General features: G+C 46.7%; 1 protein-coding gene across 1 annotated transcript in view; it reads right to left on the minus strand.

Annotated features, from left to right (window-relative positions):
* HASPIN (histone H3 associated protein kinase) overlaps nucleotides 1–21,024 on the minus strand; it is a 43,412-nt gene extending 22,388 nt beyond the window's left edge. Inside the window, exon 1 of the mRNA XM_075315937.1 lies at nucleotides 20,769–21,024. Coding sequence (XP_075172052.1) covers nucleotides 20,769–20,820 — 52 coding nt within the window. The 5' untranslated portion in view covers nucleotides 20,821–21,024. The remainder of the gene's footprint in view (nucleotides 1–20,768) is intronic.
* Between the last annotated feature and the right edge of the window lie 632 nt (nucleotides 21,025–21,656).

Genomic DNA, 21,656 nt, shown 5'->3' on the forward strand with positions numbered 1-21,656 from the left:
CTCTCCATTCTTTGTAGGTGGGAATCGACAGGGGATCAAATACTTATTGTCCCCACTGTATAATTTTAGATAGAAATAAAATAAAACTTTGCATAAATCAATAGAACAGATGACAAATATAAAGTTTGTAAAATATGTAAAGAACAAGAAAAAGAGCCAAAATATATGAGGGATCGACCAGGCACAGTATGAAAAAAAGAAAAAAAAAAAAAGTAAGATTTTTATTGGTGTTTGCACAAAACACAAACCAGACATGAAGTATCAAAAGAGCCTTAAACAGTGAACACATTTAAAACACACATATGGACCACCAGAGTATCCATGCTCAATACAGGACTGGGGAACCAAAATATCCATTCAAGCAGATAGGATACAATGATATCATCAATCTGCTTGAATGGATATTTTGATTCCTCAGTCCTGTATTGACTTATTGCTTATGCATGGATACTCTGGTGGTCCATGTGTGTTTAAATGTTTGTTTTTTTGTGTAAATCAGAATTTATTCGAATAAAGAACATGTTTACAAGTTATAGGAGAGGAAACATATGATATACGGTAGAATAACAAATCTTGGAGGTAATAAGTAATACAACACTTTCTACTTGCTTAATAATTCCTTTGATTACACACTTCAGGTCAGACCATCATCACCCATGTAATAGCTTTGCTTTGGAGATGATGTCCACTGGGTGACCAACAATCCGACCCCCATACAAAAATGTATGCAGCCTCGTTTAGAAACAGGAGGCAACGTAGCAGAACAAAGTCCCTGAGATGGCAATCCTTTCTAACAATGTAAACATAACATAAAATGTACAAAAAGAGGAAAGAAAGATGAGAAAAGAGGAAATGTAGGGGGAGAGGGAAAAGAAAAGAAGGAAGAAGATGTCTCATCTGGGTCGTGTGCAGCCCCCGGCACTTTTGTTTTGTGGAATGGACAATCACAGAGGTCTCACGCCCCCAACTGAAGCTTGAAGCCATAGTACCAGGTCTGGTGTCTCTCTATACAAAGTCCACGGCGCCCACAGCCTGAACACTCGCTCCCCCGAGTCAGACGCCTGGCCGACCAGCTCCTCCATCCTATAGCTCTGGTTCATCTCGGACACCAGTTCAGCCCGCGAGGGCACTTTGGTCTGCCTCCAGTACCTTGGGATTAATCTCCTTGCCCACGTCAAAAAATGCCTTAACAGGCTTCTCTTGAAGTTGGCGATCGAGATATTGCTTAATGATAGAAGAGCCAGTTCTGGCGTCGGCTCAAACCTAGTGGATGACACTTTATTCAGAAGGGCAAACTCGTCTAGCCAAAAATATTGTATGAGAGGACAAGACCACCACATGTGGATGTATGAGCCCCTATCGTTTGAGCATCTCCAGCATTCTTCAGAGACAGATGGGAACATGGAATGGATTCTGGAGGGGCAGTGATACCACCTAGAAACTATTTTGTAGCCCCGTTCCTGTGACGCTACATCCAGAGATGACTTGTGGGTAGAGAGTAATATTTTTGAGCGTTCCTCACACGTGAGGGGGGTCTCCCCAAATCCACCTCCCATTTCAAGAAGAAAGGGGCATCATCCTCCCGTCCAGACAACTCAATCTGGAACATTTTGAATAGCAGGGCAATGGTGTGTTCCAGAGGTCTCCGCCCAGACACAGAGACTCAAAGGGCGTCAAGGGCCTATAAAAGTTAGTTTGTGGTGAATGAAGAGCTTTATTAACTCCCTATTGCTCATAACCAAACCAAGCTCCTGCGGGAGTGCGGTTGTCAGGAAAGAAAGAAGGGGCCTCATACCCATATTGGACACTAGATCCCTCATTATGGGCACCATGCCTATGGACAGGTGAAGAAATATGTTGCCTGTTAAATCTGTCGGGAGTAGAGAATTATTATGTAAAGGTGTCAGTGGTCCAGGTATAGTGGAAATGCCCAGGAGTGTGGTCGAACTCCTGAGAAATGAGGACAAGCTCTTTACGAGTAACGGCCTGGCCTGAGTGCATGGGTGCGAAGGGGCTGGCGAACACAACGCTATGAGAGGGGTGCAGTCTGTCTGAGATATCTCCACCTCCACCCAGCGCTTAGAGGTTTTGTTATGGTAGAGATCCAGAAGGCATGTTCCCAATGAAGCAAAGTGATATTTTTTGAGGTCTGGAAGGACTGCTCCCCCCTCAAGTCTAGGCTTGTTCAGGACTCTATAGGCCACCCGAGGGCGTCTGTGTGCCTAGACGAATCTGGTTATGGCCGTTTTTAATCGTGAAAAAAGGGAAGCTGGCAAGGGTATGGGAATTGCCTGGAAAAAATATAACAGGCGAGGCAGAATATCCATCTTTATGGCATTTATCCTGCCTAACCAGGATATTGGCAGCTTATTCCAATTCAGGCGATCCGCCTCTATCTTCCCCAAAACTTTAAGGATATTAGCTCCGTACAAGGACGAGAGTGTTTAAATGTTTTTAATTGTATGTGTTCACTGTTTAAGGCTCTTTTGATACTTCATGTCTGGTTTGTGTTTTGTGCAAACACCAATAAAAAAATCGCTTGTTACTTTTTTTCCCATACTGTGCCTGGTCGATCCCTCATTTGGCTCTTTTCCTTGTTCTTTACATGTAATGTTCTGTGCCGGGGGGGATCCCAGAGGTTAGCTGTGCCCTCTCTTTGCTTCTTTTCCGAAGTTTGTAAAAATCTGTCATTAGATAGCTTTACTGTGAATTTCCAATCACTAGCTGGTGTCACACTAAGCGACAGCGACAACGACGTCGCTGTTACGTCACCATTTTCGGTGACGTAACAGCGACCTTGTAAGTCGCTGTTATGATCGCTGCTTAGCTGTCAAACACAGCAGAAGCAGCGATCATAACGTCGCTGTTCTACATGTGCAGAGAGCAGGGAGCCGCGCTTAGCGCTGGCTCCTTGCTCTCCTAGGTACAGTACACATCGGGTTAATTAACCCGATGTGTGCTGCAGCTACATGTCACAGTGCAGAGAGCAGGGAGCCGCACGCACTGCTTAGCGCTGGCTCCTTGCTACAGTATACATCGGGTTAATTACCCGATGCGTACTGCAGCCACATGTCACAGTGCAGGAGCCGGCACTGGCAGCAAGAGCGGAGGCTGGTAACCAGCGTAAACATCGGGTAACCAGGGAAAGGTCTTCCCTTGGTTACCCGATGTTTACGCTGGTTACAGCTTACCGCAGCTGCCGGTGCCGGCTCCTGATCGCTTCATTTCGTCGCTCTCTCGCTGTCACACACAGCGATGTGTGTGTCACAGCGGGAGAGTGATGACCAAAAAATGAAGCTGGACATTCAGCAACGACCGGCGACCTCACAGCAGGGGCCAGGTCGTTGCTGGATGTCACACACAGCGACAGCGACGGGACGTCGCTGCAACGTCACAGAAAATGGTGACGTAGCAGCGACGTCGTTGTCGTCGTTATGTGTGACACCAGCTTAAATGTTTCCCATCAGATGCTTCAGTCTATAAAGAGAGGAGGAAGCAAAGAAACTGATAACAGATAATAGCTTCTATACAAGTCCTCATATAAGTCCTCAGCAATCCTGCTGCTGTATTTTCCCTGTATATTGTATAGAAGCTATCCTCCCAAAAGTACATGAGCTCAAAGAAAAAACAAACCAGCACCAGGCATACAGAGGGGACGCGCGCCATACAGAGGGGACGCGCGCCATACAGAGGGGACGCGCGCCATACAGAGGGGACGCGCAGTACACTGGACTAATGATTTATGCAGTTTATTGAAAGTTTAGAGGGAACCTGTCACCACTTTTTTGGCGTATAAGCTGCAGCCACCACCACCGGGCTCTTATAAACAGTATTCTAACATGCTGTATATAAGAGCCCAGGCCGCTGTGAGAACATTATAAACACTTTATAATACTTATCTAATGGTCGTGCGGTGGGCCTTTGAGAAATATAATAGGTTTACAATAAAGTTAATGGAATACATACTAACTCATAATTTCTTTGTCTTCAAATCAAAAGCATTACCACTAGCTCAGGGGCACTGCGATGGGGTGCTCCTGCGCCCCGTCGTACGCAAATTTGTTCCTGGTGGGAAGACACCCTGGTATTCCATGAAGCACGCTCAAAGTGGGTGGAGCACATAACCTTTTGGGGTCGTTATATAGACTACATCCTGGTCCTATGGACCGGGACAGTCAGCTCTTTTTATGACTTTCTTAAAGATCTAAACATGAATAGTATTGGTTTGTCCTTTACGTGTGAGGTTGGGATGGAGAAAGTGGCTTTCTTGGATGTACTACTAATGAGGGAGGCCGAGGGGCAAACTGACTCGGTTGCATAGGAAGAGTACAGCAACCAATAGCTTTTTACATTGGACAAGTCATCACCCTGATCCCTTGAAGAAGGGAATACCAAGAGGACAGTATCTAAGGTTAAAACGGAACTGTTCAGATAGCCATACCTTTCATAAACAGGCAGGGGAGCTCTGCGTAGATTTGTAAACAGAGGTTACCCGGCAGATACCCTAAAAAACGCGGTAGTCCAAGATAGGGAAGATCTTTTGAGATTGAGGAATAAGGATGAGACGGAACACATCACATGGATAATTGGGACTTACGCTTAATCGTGAAGTGTATACGATCTTACAAAAACACTGGGGCATTTTAAAGAGCTGACCCGAACCTGAGAGAGTTTATTGGAATACGTCCGAATATCACCTTCAGGAAAGGGAAATCACTAAAAGGATAGACTTGTACACAGCTTTTATCAGGCACCAAGACATGAAGGGACTTGGCTGGAGAGAAAAATCAATGGAGTTTACAGATGTGGGCACTGTAAATTTTGTAACTGGAACTCCCCACGTAAACAGGTGACGTCTGCCTCTACAAAGGCTATGAAATCCGAGATTTTGCCAATTGTAGTACGTGGCGACACGCACGTGCCCCCTAGACTACGCTGGCAAAACGAAGAGAGAACTGAGAAAACTGATAGGCGAACACCTGGGGGATGTGCGAAATAGTAGAGACACTTCTGTATCTAGGCACATCCGACAAATTCATGCGGGAGACACAAGGTCCATAAGATTTAAAGTTAATGAGGTAGTTCCAGAACCTGCCAGAAAGGGCAACTGGAACAAGCTGCTCCTGCAAAGGGAGTGCAAGTGGATCTACCACTTTGACTGTGTACAGCCTAAAGGATTAAATGGACAATTGATTTACGGATGTTTTTTGTAGATACGTCCAGACTCACTCAGAAAAACTTTTTCTTCGGGGTAAGGAATTTAGTCTATGTCCGCCTGGCTTATAGTCCCGTGAAGGGACGGGCCCAAAAAAATGGGGAGATAAATGAGATCACCCCCATTTGCATTATATTGAGCTATGAGAATTCTACTTATTGATATTTATTTTTTGAACCCTTAATTCATATAGTGTGATATGAGATAAAATCTACCTAATATGATGATGTCGACGAATACAATATAATTATCCATGGTAAATTTTTATAATCCATCTCAATTTAAGAATTATAGCCTCCAAAGATCCCTTTCCTGTGTTTTTAATATCTTTTTGCAGTAGAGGGTGCACCATATGGGAGGTGTATAAACCTGGCGCCAGTGAAACATGAATGCACTCCGTTACGATTTCCTGTTTATTTCTAAACTACTTTGCATGAGGTGGAACGCATGATGCCGGGCTCCTGAGGAGAAAACGTAACGGGTCACGTGATCGGACAAAGGGGCGGAACCAGAGAATTCACGTGACGCCCTGAGAAGAGGGAGCGCACAGTGCGCTCTGTTCTGCCATGCGTATATAATACTAATGATAATTATATGATTACACGAGATTGATGTGATCTATCCCCTTGGATCGTTAGACCGTTCTAACGCTTTAGTTATGATTCTGTATTACATTTAATAACGCAGGGAAGGTGGGGGGCGGAGCCAATATGATCACGTGACTGCTCACTGGACTGACTTCCTGGTATACGAACATTGATTGGGCGCCAGTATAAACAAACGGTGGTGCCCATGGTAACAGGGCGTTACTTACACAGGTGAATGATGAGCACATTAGAAAGGGTATATAAGTGGGATGAATGAAGGTGCTCACTGTTTATCATAGGCCTCATCCCAGAGAGGCTTGTGCTGCTACATGTGCAGCTGAAATTTTGTTGTGGTATGTATGGACTTTAATATATGACGTTGGTTACACTATTTTTCTCTGTGAATTGGGTTCTTAAGTTATCTGTTCCACAGGCGACTGAGCCGTAACTGTCTCCTGATGAACCCTATGTATAAGTAGGGAGAAACGCGTCGAGACTTTTGATATGTGTTACTGATTTGGATAAGGACTATGGAGAGCCTGGGAACTATTGAATATTGGAGAGAATGAGTAGAATGGAGGTGTTCTCTTGAAAACATCTGAGATAAGTACTTTTTCTGGTATCATATTATTACCCTATTTATCCTGATTAATAAGGAGGGAGATATAGGGATAGATACCAAGGGACAGCCGCCGAGGAATGGGGGCACCAATTCACATTTAGGGTGTGTGTAACATCAGTTATATCTCCATTGCTAGGTAGTGGAGAGAATTAGCGAGGGTCCTCTTAGAATCCAAATTATCAATGAATGTTGGTTTATTATCCCAATGAAATATCGAAATTGGTTATTGCCACCAGAACCCCTAAAATTGATTTCATCTTGAAGAGACGTGCTGGGAAAGGGGCAATTGTCGATCAAGCCACTCGGTGAGGCAGCACTTATTTAATGACTAAGCGATTGCTTGAACTAAAATAATTTCTTATAGATATGGTGAACCCCCAAGTAACCTTAAATGAAGGTCAATGGACACAGGTGGCTGAATTGAAGGAATTGCTTAATCACCCATTTACTGTGACTAAAAAATTACAAGCTGAGGATTTAACTCCTGGCATTTTCATAAGGGAGTGGAAGAACTTGCTATTTTACCTGTCCCAAAGAGGAGGTTTAATCGCAGATGGCATTTCTGCTTTGAAGAAACGGAGAGAGAGACACAGCTATTGGAAAAAGAAAAAAAAAAAAAAAAAAAAATCTTCTGGCAGCTGTTCATGTGGACGCAAGTCATCGTATACTGCTTGATGATCAACAGCTTACTAAAGGAAAAGAAGCTTTGAGTGAGGTAGCAGTTAGGATGAGCGGCTACAGGACTGCCAGGCGCAAGAGGACTTGGGGCCTGACAGTGCTACTGCTGCCATATCTTCATCCTCAACAGATGAGGAGTTTAACTTTGACAAGTATTTGGATGACAGAGCAGGCAAAGCGTTGCTGAAAGGAAAAAGATTTCACTCCGTCTCCTATAGCAGCAGATTGACCAGATTTCAGTAAAATGTTTCACTTGCTCTCAAAGAAATAGAAAATTTCAACCGTTCATCAAAACTGAGTGTGCATGAGGCAATTCCTTTATACCCGGAAATTGTTAGAGATGTTGCCCATGTGGTTACGGCTTTGCCTCCAACCCAAGTTACTGTAGAGAGGTTGTTCTCCAGCCTTAAAATAATTAGGTCAGATTTGAGGTCATCTGCGAAGGAGGATCTGATGGAGGCAATTCTTTTTCTTACAACAAATTCATAGACTGTGCAAATGTTATTTACTAGGTTTTTGTTGAAAACTGTTTTTTGCCACTTACATATAGATAACACTATGTAATACACTAAGTGGCAAAAAAAAAAAAGTTTTCAACGAAAACATACTAAATGGTATGGTATATCATCCATCCTACTTTCCCAATATATGTGACCTGTTCCCTCTTTGCTTCAATATCTCCCTGGCATGCTCCAGCATCTCACTGACCTCTCCCCCCCTTTTTCCCCCACCTTCCTTTTATGACCTTTGTTTATTTTGCCTATGTGAAGCTGCATCTGGCAATTTGATTGAGTGATCAAGGGGTTCTTGTGGCACCCCACCCCTTCACAGCTGATTGCACTTGTATGTGTATATACTGGGGCAACTCAAAGTCTGCACAAGACTGTCTGCACCATGACAAGTATGCACCATATAAGTATGCACCATATAAGTATGCACCATATAAGTATGCACCATATAAGTATGATGCATTGAATTAGGCCAGAAGTGACCGGAAGGTAACTGGATACATAGTCACAGTAAACAATGTTCGTGTGTCTCTTAACTTTCACCTCTATAATACTTCACTTTCTACTGCCCCTACTGATCTCTACACCTAGTAATGAACTTTTCATCTCTCCCTCCATCCTCCCCACCCATCTCTCCCTCCATCCTCCCCACCCATCTCTCCTTCCACTGCACATTGCACCCAGTGTCTCCAGACACGTGGCCACCTCATGGCCTCTCCTGCTCCCACCTACTAACACTCTCGCTGCTTCTCCTCACTGCTGGGGATATCTCTCCTAATCCTGGTCCTCCTCACCACATCCCTATTGTTACTTCAAACCCTCATCCACAACCTAACACAAATTTCCGCACCCTCTCAAGCCTCATACACATCCACCCAGCCCCCACTCCCCCAGTCCCACTAACAGGAGCTCTATGGAACGCACGCTCTGTCTGCAAGAAACTATCCTACATTCATGATCTTTTCATCACTAATAAACTTTCCTTCCTCGCCATCACTGAAACCTGGCTCATCCCCTCTGACACTGCCTCTCACGGCTCATCCCCTCTGACACTGCCTCTCCTGGGTCACCCCCTCTGACACTGCCTCTCCTGGGTCACCCCCTCTGACACTGCCTCTCCTGCTGCACTTTCTTATGGCGATCTCCAACTCTCTCACACCCCCTGCCCCAGCAACAAGCATGGTGGAGGAGTTGGTTTGCTCCTGTCCGACCAATGCTCCTTTACACCAATTCCACTACAACCCTCTGTTACTCTTCCCTCTTTTGAGGTGCACTCCGTACGCATCTATGCCCCCTCCAACCTTCAACTGGCTGTCATTTACCGCCCTCCAGGGCCAGCCACTGCTTTTTTTGACCATTTCACCACCTGGCTACTACATTTCCTTTCCACTGACATCTCCACCGTCATCATGGGTGATTTCAATATCCCCATTGACACTTCCCAATCATCTGTCTCCAAACTTCTAACACTCGCTTCCTCCTTCGGCCTCACCCAATGGTCTTCTGCAGCTCCTCACAAAGATGGCCACACGCTGGACCTCATCTTCACTCGCCTCTGTTCCCTATCTAACCTCTCTAACTCACCTCTCCCCCTGCCTGACCACAACCTACTCACATTCTCTTCCCTCTCTTCTCCAAGTACGCAACCCCCCCTCCACAAACTTTCACACCCTCGCAGAAATATCAAACACATTGATTTACACGCCCTTTCTCAGTCCCTTCTCCCTCTCACGGATATTGCATTTTTACACGATGCAGATGCTGCTGCAACTTTATACAACACTACAATCTCTGCAGCTCTCGAATCAGCCGTCCCCCCCCCCCCTCACACACACCAAAACCCGCACAATCAACAGGCAACCCTGGCACACGAGTCAGACTAAAGAACTAAGACGGGCTTCCAGAATTGCTGAGGGCAGATGGAAGAAGTCTCATTCCACTGACCACTTCATTGCATATAAAGAGTCCCTGACCACTTTCCAGTCCACACTCACTGCTGCAAAACAAACCCACTTCTCATCCCTCATATCCTCTCTCTCTCACAACCCTAAACAGCTATTCAACACTTTTAATTCTCTCCTCCGTCCACCAGCACCAACTCCCTCTCCTCTCCTCTCAGCTGAAGACTTTGGCCTCTTTCTTCAAGCAGAAGATTGACAACATCAGAGCAAGCTTTGGCCCACAATCACCACAACCCCTCATCATAGCTACTCATCCCTCTTCCTCCAAATCCAGCATCTCCACCATGACAGAAAACAATATTTCCACTCTACTCTCAAGATCACATCTAACAACCTGTGCACTGGACCCGCTCCCATCGCACCTTATCACCAACATCACCGCAGTCCTCATCCCAGCCCTAACCCATCTTTTCCACCTATCACTAACAACTGGTGTATTCCCTTCATGCTTTAAACATGCCTCTATTACACCCATCCTCAAAAAGCCATCCCTTGACCCATCCTCTGTCAAACTATCGCCCCATTTCCCTTCTCACCTATGCCTGAAAACTACTAGAACAGCATGTCCATCTTGACCTGTCCTCATACCTCTCCTCCTGCTCCCTCTGACCAGCTACAATCTGGCTTCCGACCGCATCATTCCACTGAAACTGCCCTAACTAAAGTCACTAATGACCTACTAACCGCCAAAGCCAAGCGACACTACTCTATCCTCCTCCTACTGGACCTGTCCTCTGCCTTTGACACAGTAGACCATTCCCTCCTACTACAGATTCTCTCATCTCTGGGCATCACAGACTTGGCCCTATCTTGGATCTCCTCATACCTAACCGACCAAACTTTCAGCGCCTCCCATTCTCACACCACTTTCTCATCTCGTCCCCTATCTGTCGGTGTCCCCCGAGGCTCAGTTCTTGGACCCCTGCTGTTCTCAATCTACACCTTCAGCCTGGGACAGCTCATAGAGTCCCACGGCTTCCAGTATCATCTCTATGCCGATGACACACAGATCTACCTCTCTGGACCTGACATTACATCTCTACTAACCAAAATTTCACAATGTGCTATTTCATCCTTCTTCTCTGCGCGATTCCTAAAACTTAACATGGAAAAAAACAGAGCTCATTGTCTTTCCTCCTCCAACAAGCCTTTCCATCAAACTCGATGGTTGCTTACTCTCCCCAGTCTCACAAGCTCGTTGCCTTGGAGTGACTCGACTCTGCTCTATCCTTCAAGCCACACATCTAAGCCTTCTTCAACTCATGCCGATTACAACTCAAAAACATCTCCCGGATCCGTGCTTTCCTTAACCAAGAATCAGCAAAAACATTAGTGCATGCCCTCATCATCTCCCGCCTCGACTACTGCAACCTCCTGCTCTCTGGCCTCCCTGCCAACACTCGTGCACCCCTCCAATCTATCCTAAACTTTGCGGCCCGCTTAATCCACCTCTCCCCTCGCTACTCCCCAGCCTCGCCACTCTGCCAATCCCTTCACTGGCTTCCCATCACCCAACGACTCCAGTTCAAAACACTAACCATGACTTACAAAGCCATGCACAACCTGTCTCCTCCCTACATCTGTCTCCCGGTACCTACCTGCACGCAACCTCAGAGCCTCACAAGATCTCCTTCTCTGCTCCTCGCTTATCTCCTCTTCCCACAATTGCGTACAAGATTTCTCCCGTGCATCCCCCATACTCTGGAACGCTCTACCTCAGCAAATCAGACTCTCCCCTACCGTGGAAAGCTTCAAGAGGAACCCAAAGACCCACCTCTTCCAACAAGCCTACAACCTACAATAGCCCTCAGTCCAGTAGACCACTGCGCAACCAGCTCTGTCCTCACCTATTGTACCATCACCCATTCCCTGTAGACCAGGGGTGGGCAATTAATTTTCCCATGGGGCCGCATGAGAAATTGGGATTGGTTTAGAGGGCCGGACTAATATAATTACCTCAGTTCTACCCAATATACTACATCACTACACCCCCTCCATATACTACACCTGTAATAAACTACACCACTACACCCCTATATACTACACCTGTATTATACTACACTCCCTCCATATACTACACCCCCATATACACCTGTATTATACTACACCACTATATAATACACCTCCGATATACTACATCATTACACCCCTATATACTACACCTGTAATATAGTACACCTCCATATAGCACACCTGTAATATACTACATCACTATATAGCACACCTGTAATATACTACAACTCCATATAGTACACCTTTAATATACTACATCACTACACCCCTATATACACCTGTAATATACATCACTACACCCCATATACTACACCTGTAATATACTACATCACTACACCCCATATACTACACCTGTAATATACTACACCTCCATATAGTACACCTGTAATATACTACACCTCCATATAGAGAAAAAAAAGGGAACCAGCACGATCTGAAATTGGCATGCATCATATAAAAAGTGAAAATTCACAAATTTATTCCAACTGTACTATAATAAAAAAAATGAGATTTTTAGCAAATAATTGATCAATTTTTTGAGCCACCCCTGCCAACGTCACGGCAAATCTCAATAGGGGGTCCTACTCTACATTCTGTATTTCATGTGCCATGCGGCCTCCTAGATAAAGTTAAAAGCAGAACCATAATGGAGCACACATACCTGCAACCTGTATATAGCCGCTTCCATGTTGCAAAAAAGGCACTTGTGGATAGAGACCAGCCCAGGTCCCAGCATGTGGAGCAAGCCCTACACATACCAGGACTATATCAGAACTGATCCTCCCAGTGTCAAACAGCAACCATTGATAAAGGCGGACCAGATCCAAGAATGGTGCTTAATTAGCATTGCCTGTGGAAAGGGGTTTGGTCGTAGTTATGCTACAAATTCTGGTGGCCGGTCACCACCATGCCATGCACGCCTGATTTTGGTTTGCTATGTATTCCTCCTGTTGGTAGCTGTTCAGATTCAGTTACCTCACCCCTTTCCACAGGCAATGCTAATTAAGCACCATCTTGGATCTGGTCCGCCTTTATCAATGGTTGCTCTCTGGCACTGGGAGGATCAGTTCTGATATAGTCCTGGTATGGTGCAGAGCTTGCTCCACATGCTGGGACCTGGGCTGGTCTCTATCCACAAGTGCCTTTTTTGCAACATAGAAGCGGTTATATACAGGTTACAGGTATGTGTGCTCTATTATGGTTCTGCTTTTAACTTTATCTAGGAGGCCGCATGGCACATGAAATACAGAATGTAGAGTAGGACCCCCCTATTGAGATTTGCCGTGACGTTGGCAGGGGTGGCTCAAAAAATTGATCAATTATTTGCTAAAAATCTCATTTTTTTTATTGTAGTACAGTTGGAATAAATCTGTGAATTTTCACTTTTTATATTATGCATGCCAATTTCAGATCGTGCTGGCTCCCCATCTCTCCATATAGCACCTGTAATATACTACACCTCCATATAGCACCTGTAATATACTACACCTCCATATAGCACACCTGTAATATACTACGCCTCCATATAGTACACCTGTAATATACTACACCTCCATATAGTACACCTGTAATATACTACACCTCCATATAGTACACCTGTAATATACTACACCTCCATATAGTACACCTGTAATATACTGCACCTCCATATAGTACACCTGTAATATACTACACCTCCATATAGTACACCTGTAATATACTACACCTCCATATAGCACACCTGTAATATACTACATCACTATACCCCCATATACTACACCACTAGCCTGCACCCCCATATCACACACACTACACCCCCATATGTCACACACCATGCCCACATATCTCACCCTGCCTGTACCCCAACTTACCCTTCTCAAACACTCTGCACCCCTTCACATCCTTCTGTCAGTCTGCAGCTCTCATATGCCACTCACCCTGCAACTCCATCTTCCCTCATATGCACTCACCCTGCAACTCCATCTTCCCTCATATGCACTCACTCTGTAGCCCCCCTCCCCCTCATGTCCCCTCTTTTCTTATTACCAGTCATCATGTGTCCACATCTCCTTCAGGATTCAGTATCTTTGCTTTCTGCCCGGCATCCTGTGTCTCCTCCCACACAGTCACATGGGCGTGACATCATCGCAGGTCCTGCAAGATGAATTACTCCGTCTGCTGTGCTGCTTCTTTCTCCTGCCCGGCGGGAACTTTTGAAATGACACACGCAGCGCAGTACTGACAACGTCAGAGCGCGCGTGTGTCACTGACAATTAGTGCCGGCAGGGAACAGAGGAAAGACTCCTGCGTTCCGCTGCCTGCACTGACTGTGCGGAGTGCGGACCTGCACAGGATCTCTTCCTGCTCGGCACGCTGCAGCCCGGCTCCACTGCACCGGCTGAAGACGGGCGGGCCGGTCACAGAGAGCAGGCGGGCCGGATGTGGCCCGCGGGCCGCCCCTTGCCCAGGTCTGCTGTAGACTGAGCCCTCGCGGGCAGGGTCCTCTCTCCTCCTGTAGACTGTGAGCCCTCGCGGGCAGGGTCCTCTCTCCTCCTGTAGACTGTGAGCCCTCGCGGGCAGGGTCCTCTCTCCTCCTGTAGACTGTGAGCCCTCGCGGGCAGGGTCCTCTCTCCTCCTATACCAGTCTGTTTTGTACTGTTAATGATTGTTGTACGTATATCCTCTTTCACTTGTAAAGCGCCATGGAATAAATGGCGCTATAATAATAATAATAATAATAATAATAAACAATTAGTATAATGCTTATATTTAAGTGAAAAATGTATTGTAGTGCAATGTGAACATCAGACATCATTTTTATGATACAATAATCAAGACATTTAGATAAAATATATTTATTGGAATACAACTTTAGAACACAAACTGTAATAAATTGTAAATATGTAATACAATATGTTTAATATATTTTACACACACATGATATATATGTAATCTACTGTATATTACATAGTGTATTACATATTTACAATTTACAGTTTTGTGTTCTAAAGTTGTATTTCAGTAAATATATTTTATCTAAATATCTTGATTATTGTATTATAAAAATGATTAAACGTCTGATGTTCACACTGTACTACAATAAATTTTTCATTAACTATAAGCACTATATGTGGGAGTCTGAGTCTGAGTCAGTGCAAGGGAAATTGAGGAGTCGGAGTCAAAGGTTTGGCTTACCAACTCCACAGCCCTGTTGACAAAGGCCTGCCGGACGAAACGAAGACCTCTGTGGACACTTCCTTATACAGCAATATACAATTGAATCAATTTTTTGATTAATAAAATGATCACAGCATGAACTCGACTTGACTACTTTTTTGGAGGTCATTAGTGTTCCGGAGTTTCTCTAGCCTGGAGCTCCAAGGAGGTGGTCGCTGTGGAGACACGGGGCTCAGTGGGTGCTCTTGTCCGCTGGCCTGGCCGCCTTTAGAAAGATAGCGTGGCTCAGGGCTCATCCCAACTGAACTCACGACCTCCTTAACCGTGGGCGGAACACTAATCAGACAACACAGGGTGAGGGAATCACAATATTAAGACTTTATTGGATCCCCAAATTATTAACGGCACATAACACATAACCAGCAAAACACACAAATGTAACAGGCAACAGAGTCTCCCCCTTCCACTGGCTCACCAGGGATTTAGAATGTCCATGCCTCAGAGGTTCCAGGGCTATTTACTCCAATCCAGCAGCACCCCGCTTTTGGCGGGCACCCACCGAGACTGGAATAACGCCAGATTTAGGAAGCTGGCTGAGGTCTGCAAAGTCTGTACCAGGTGACCAAATTGTCCCAACCTGGGTTTCCTCCTTAAGTAGTCTTTGGTTTGAAGTCATGTAGCCAAGTATTCCTCTAGTCAGAGCCAAAGTCCCTAGACCGAGTCCACAAGGTATCCTGGTCCTGATCACCTAGCCAGCTCCTAAGAGCTAAGACTGGATCATGCGACACCCAACAACCTCTGGTGACTTAAAGAAATCCCTTTTATAGCCATAACCTTCCCTTAGGATAAACTGTGCCCTTATCGGATTGGTTGTACAAGGTTGCTTCTCTTATTGGATGAATTTCAAGCTGCATGGATAATGTTCATTTAAATGATGTGGACAGAAAGACTGAGGATATTTACATGAAGACTGCAAGTCACAGACTAGACAATGGCTACAAAAGGTAATTTACATTAAATTAGCAATGCACAACTACATTACAATGATTGCTCCGAAGGGTCTGGTCCAAAACTATAGTTTAGAAAACATGAGTTAACACACAGAAGAACAATACGTCTGGCTGAATTTTAAGAAACTTTAACCCATGCAAGGCATTGGGTGTCCATGTCGTCACAGTCGCACTTTAGCTTCATGCGCTGAGGAGCTTACAGGACGGCAGAACCCGGCCGCCAAGGGGGCAAACCCATGCACCTTTGCATTTGGATATCGGAGGATCTGGAGGTGGAGGTGCTACGCCTAACTCAGCTGCTAAGACAGCAGCAGCTGGACACTATCAAGGAATGGGCTCGGTGATGCGGGCCTACGCTAAACCAAGGACACTACACCTGGAGGAAGAGCAAAGCAGAGGGGTGATAACTGACCTTGTTGCCCCTGCTGAAAGCGATGCCGTCTAGGGACCAAAGACCTGTCTGCCTGCTACAGCCCTTGATCGGGAGCTCTGTGACCAAACCCTGGAACCGGCCGCCGATGACCTAGGGCTGCATACCCGGGCGCCAACATCCCAGTAGCCAACGACCCCGCTGCTTCCAAACCAGCAGCCAACGCCCAGGCTGATGCCAACCAGGTGACAGAGGACCCGGTAGCTGATATCTCAGTGACCGACGATCCTGCTGCTTCCAACCCGGCAGCCCAGGGAAACGACGACCAGAGTGGGGAAGATCAGTTTGCTGACCGCGACCCAGATCCAGCTACTGCTTGCCAGGTAGCCACAGAACAGGCTGGCGAAGACTAGACCGCCTGCCACGTTTCACGAGCATCGGTAACAGGGGGGACCTGTTGGCACTGAATCGGGAGCGTGTGGAGAATCTGGAGCTGAGGCTCCAACCGGATGACACCCACCCAGGACTGGTTTGGGAATGGGCCAATTCTGCCTCCTACGCGGCCCTAACAGAGGACTCCATGTTTGTGGACGCTGATGAGGAGTGCCGTCGGGCCATCCATAAAGGTACGGTTACCAAGTTTGACCTGAGTAAGGGGTGGGGGTTCATCACTGGACTGGGGAGGAAAGGGTTTGTGTCCCGGCGGGATGTTGAAGCCCTTCTCCCTAGTGGTCATCCTGGAAGGGACCTATACCCTGGTAATGGGGTAATCTACACTCGGCAAAAAGGGGTGTGGGGCTGGTTTGCTTTGGATTTGGGACTCTGTCGTCCGGACGTGGCAGTTGCAGTAATAGCACCCATACCAGTCGTTGCAGCCAAAACCGGTACCTGTTGTGCCTAGAGAGCCTTGCAAAGAGGGGTATTGCCACAAAGCCACAAAAACACCAAGGGAAAGTTACCTAAGACCGGCTGGTCAGGAACTCCCACGCTCCCAGTAGAGTTTTAATATGTTTATTGTTTGAAAATAATGGACAACCATGCTGCTGGACATTGTGTGGTCGGAACTTTACCTGTAAATAATTACACACATTGTGCACCCTACCAGAATTGTTGCAACCTTTTAGGTCCTTCGGGACAACTGCCGAAGTGGTGCACCGACCGGTGACACACTGGACTCCAAAGTCATACGTTAATGACGGGTTTTCCCTTACTGAAGGTATGATAATGCTCTGCTGAAAATGTAAATGACATGTAAATATGCTCTGCTAAAGTAATGTTAATATTGCCATGTACAGAATGTATATCTTGTGTGTGAATGTGATGATAATGCTAGAGGAAAAAAAAAGGAAAAAAAAAAAAAAAAAAGTACAGAGTTAACCAGTTTGCAACGTTCAAGATGCTGTGCCTCCCATACAGGGAAGAAATGCTTTTAGTTTAATGCATAACAAAAATGTGGCGATTGCTGTAAAATGTTGAAGCGTGGGAGTGCTGCCATTCGCCACTGGTTCATTTTCAAAATATCGTTGCTGGTTCTGGATGCAGGTTGTTGGTCGTTTCTGAGGCAGCAGATCGCTACGTGTGACATCCCGGGAACGATGAACAACAGCGTTCCTGCGTCCTCCGACAACGAGGTGGGAGTGACTTTCATGTGGCTGCTCTCCGCCCCTCCGCTTCTATTGGTGGCCTGCTGTGTGACGTCGCTGTGACGCCGGACAAACCTCCCCCTTAATAAAGGGGTTGTTTGCCGGCCACAGCGACGTCGTTAGGAAGGTAAGTTCGTGTGACGCGTACCGGCGATATTGTTCGCCACGGGCAGCGATTTGCCCGTGACACACAAACGACGAGGGCGGGTGCTATCGCTAGCGATGTCGCAGTGTGTAAAGCAGCCTTTAGGAGCACAGTGGGAAGAGCAGGTTGACCTAGTGAGAGTAGTGAACCAGCCGGTGTCAGCGGCTGGGGGCAACAGCTCAGAACACACAACACACCAGAACAGGGGAGTTCAGCTTCAGACACAGAGCGGAGCGGACGTGCCACGAGCAGCTCGGTAGGCCAAGGCGTTCAACACTCGCTGGGAGAAGCAGGCAGCTGCTTCCACAGGACCGGCGCTGTCGGGATACAGAATCCTAGCGCAGATAGACTTCACGTCGTTCACCAACTCTGCAAGGGTCGCGGGGAACGGCTATGAAAAGTCACCGGACACGTCCCATCGGTCTGCAGCAAATAGCACATAGGATCCGGGGTTGAGGATCGGCCCCATAACGGAACCGCGCTATCAGTATACAGAACGGGACATGTTATGATCTGGTCACCGTGGACAATCACAAAAATCCCATCAGCAGAAAAACACAAGAAGTTGGAACCTGAGCTGACCATAATCCCCTGTCATACCACACTAGAAGTAGCCGTGGAACGTTCCTAAACACACCTAGACGTCTCGTCACAGCCGGAGAAACTTATTACACTTCACAGATAAGTTTCCTCATTTCTAACTTGCCTTAGGGTAGTTCCCAAAGGAATAGCAAGCCCCCAACATATAAAGCCAACGATGATGTAAGAAAACACAATACACAGATAGGCAATATGGATTAGCAAAGGCGAGGCCCGACTTTCTAGATAGAACAGGACAGATAACTGATTGTGGCCAGCAAAAAATAGCAATCTCCTGATAAAAAATACAGAGACCACTGGGTCTCTCTCCCAGTATATCAGGTACTCTTGAAAATAATGGAACAAAAAAAAAAAAAAAAAAACTAAAGTGCAAATAATCAAATAGAACAGAGGGTTCTGGGCATCAGAACTGGTATCAAAGTGGGCAATTGTGAAAGCTTGCCCACTTTGATGCCAGTTGATGCCTAGAACCCCTCTGGGCCAGGCTGGAGTGACATGAATTTGATGTGGGGCATCATTAGGTATGTAAATGTGGTGTGAGATCAGTGGAACAAAGCCATTTAACCCTTTCACTAACATACTTCGGTGCCCATTTTAATGCCAGTTTTATAATTTTCGCAGCTGATTTAGTATATTTATATTAGGGCATCAGTGCAGTGTATCTTATTATTGTGATGTGTTAAACCTGTAAAAAACTGAAAATACTAAATTGCTGAATAAGAAACCAACTTCAGCATCGTTGTACAGGAGAGTACATGCGGCATACAGGGGTATATACAGTGTATGGGAGGTATATACAGTGTACATGGGTTGTATACAGGAGTGTATATACAGCATATAAGGGTATATACAGTGTATGGGAGGTATATACAGTGTACATGGGTTGTATACAGGAGGGTATATACGCCATACAGGGGGTATATATACAGCGTACATGGGTTGTATACAGGAGTGTATATACAGCATATAAGGGTATATACAGTGTATGGGAGGTATATACAGTGTACATGGTTGTATACAGGAGGGTATACACGGCATAAAGGGGGTATATAGTGTATGGGAGGTACAGTGTACATGGATTATATACAGGAGGGTATACACACTGTAATGGGGTATACACAGTGTACATGAGGGTATATACGGCATACAGTGTACATGAGGGTATATACGGCATACAGGGGTATACAGCGTGTATGGGAGGTATATACAGTATACATGGGTTGTATACAGGTGGTATATACAGTGTTCCAGAAGGTGTATATAGTGTACGAGGGGTGAGAGGGTATATAGTGTACAGGAGGGATGTATATAGTATGGAGGAGCGTATATACAGTGTGCAGGATGATATATACAGTGTACAGGAGCGTATATACAGGATGATATATACAGTGTAAAGGAGCGTATATACAGTGTACGGAGGAGTGTATACAGTATACAGGAGAGTATACAGGAGCGTATACAGTGTACAGGAGGGTATACACAGTGTACAGGAGGGTATACACAGTGTACGGAGGGGTGTAAACAGTATACAGGAGCGTATATAGTGTGCAGGCGGGTATACAAAGTGTGCAGGAGGGTATATACAGTGTACGGAGGAGTGTATACAGTATGCAGGAGCGTATATACAGGAGGGTATATACAGTGTACGGAGGGGTGTAAACAGTATACAGGAGCGTATATAGTGTGCAGGCGGGTATATACAGTGTATAAAGGAGCGTATACAGTGTACGGGGGTATACACAGTGTACGGAGGGGTGTAAACAGTATACAGGAGCGTATATAGTGTGCAGGCGGGTATACACAGTGTACAGGAGCGTATATACAGTGTACGGAGGAGTGTATACAGGAGCGTATACAGTGTACAGGGGTATACACAGTGTACGGAGGGGTGTAAACAGTATACAGGAGCGTATATAGTGTGCAGGCGGGTATACACAGTGTACAGGAGCGTATATACAGTGTACGGAGGAGTGTATACAGGAGCGTATACAGTGTGCAGGAGGGTATATACAGTGTACGGAGGGGTGTAAACAGTATACAGGAGCGTATATAGTGTGCAGGCGGGTATACACAGTGTGCAGGAGGGTATATACAGTGTACGGAGGGGTGTAAACAGTATACAGGAGCGTATATAGTGTGCAGGCGGGTATACACAGTGTACAGGAGAGTATATACGGCATATAGGGCTATACATGGTGTACGAGGAGGGGGATGGGTGTCATGCCGTGTGCAGGCCCCGGTCCGCCCCTCGCCACTCACCCGTTCTAGGAGTCGCAGATTCTCTGTGATCACTTCCGGTGCTTCGTTGCATTCAAACTTGCCGCCTATGTCACGTGACGCGCATTCCTCCGCCATATTTGTTTCTGGCAGATCAGATCCCGAAGGCAGAGGTGGCCCCTATGATCATAGGAGTCTATATGACTACGGAGGAAGCCGCCGCCATCTTCTGTGCTGGAAGGTGTGTCTGTCCGCCCTATATTACGCCCGGGACAGGCGGGGCTATGCGTCATCGACCACGTGACGTCACAGCACAGCACAGCGGGAGGGGCTGGCCCAGAGCGCCCTGAAATGACATTCTCATTGATGATTGGCTGATGTCTTCCAATGGGCGGGCTTACTTATATAGAAGTCTTGGGACTAACGACAGTCTGACCGGCCCTGCAGTGCTGAAGGGGAGGGACCGGCCCGTCACTGGGGAGAGGCCGGCCCGTCACTGAGGAAAAGCCGGCCCTGCAGTGCTGAAGGGCGGGACCGGCCCGTCACTGAGGAAAAGCCGGCCGGCCCGTCACTGGGGAGAGGCAGGCCCTTCAGTGCTGAAGGGGAGGGACCGGCCCGTCACTGGGGAGAGGCAGGCCCTGCAGTGCTGAAGGGGAGGGACCGGCCCGTCACTGGGGAGAGGCAGGCCCTGCAGTGCTGAAGGGGAGGGACCGGCCCGTCACTGGGGAGAGGCAGGCCCTGCAGTGCTGAAGGGGCGGGACCGGCCCGTCACTGAGGAAAAGCCGCCCGTCACTGGGGAGAGGCCGGCCCGTCACTGAGGAGAGGCCGGCCCGTCACTGAGGGAAGCCGGCGCTGCAGTGCTGAAGGGGAGGGACCGGCCCGTCACTGGGAAGAGGCAGGCCCTGCAGTGCTGAAGGGGAGGGACCGGCC

The sequence above is a fragment of the Anomaloglossus baeobatrachus genome, chromosome 6 (genome assembly GCF_048569485.1).
Source record: "Anomaloglossus baeobatrachus isolate aAnoBae1 chromosome 6, aAnoBae1.hap1, whole genome shotgun sequence".
NCBI classification, from domain to species: Eukaryota; Metazoa; Chordata; class Amphibia; order Anura; family Aromobatidae; genus Anomaloglossus; species Anomaloglossus baeobatrachus.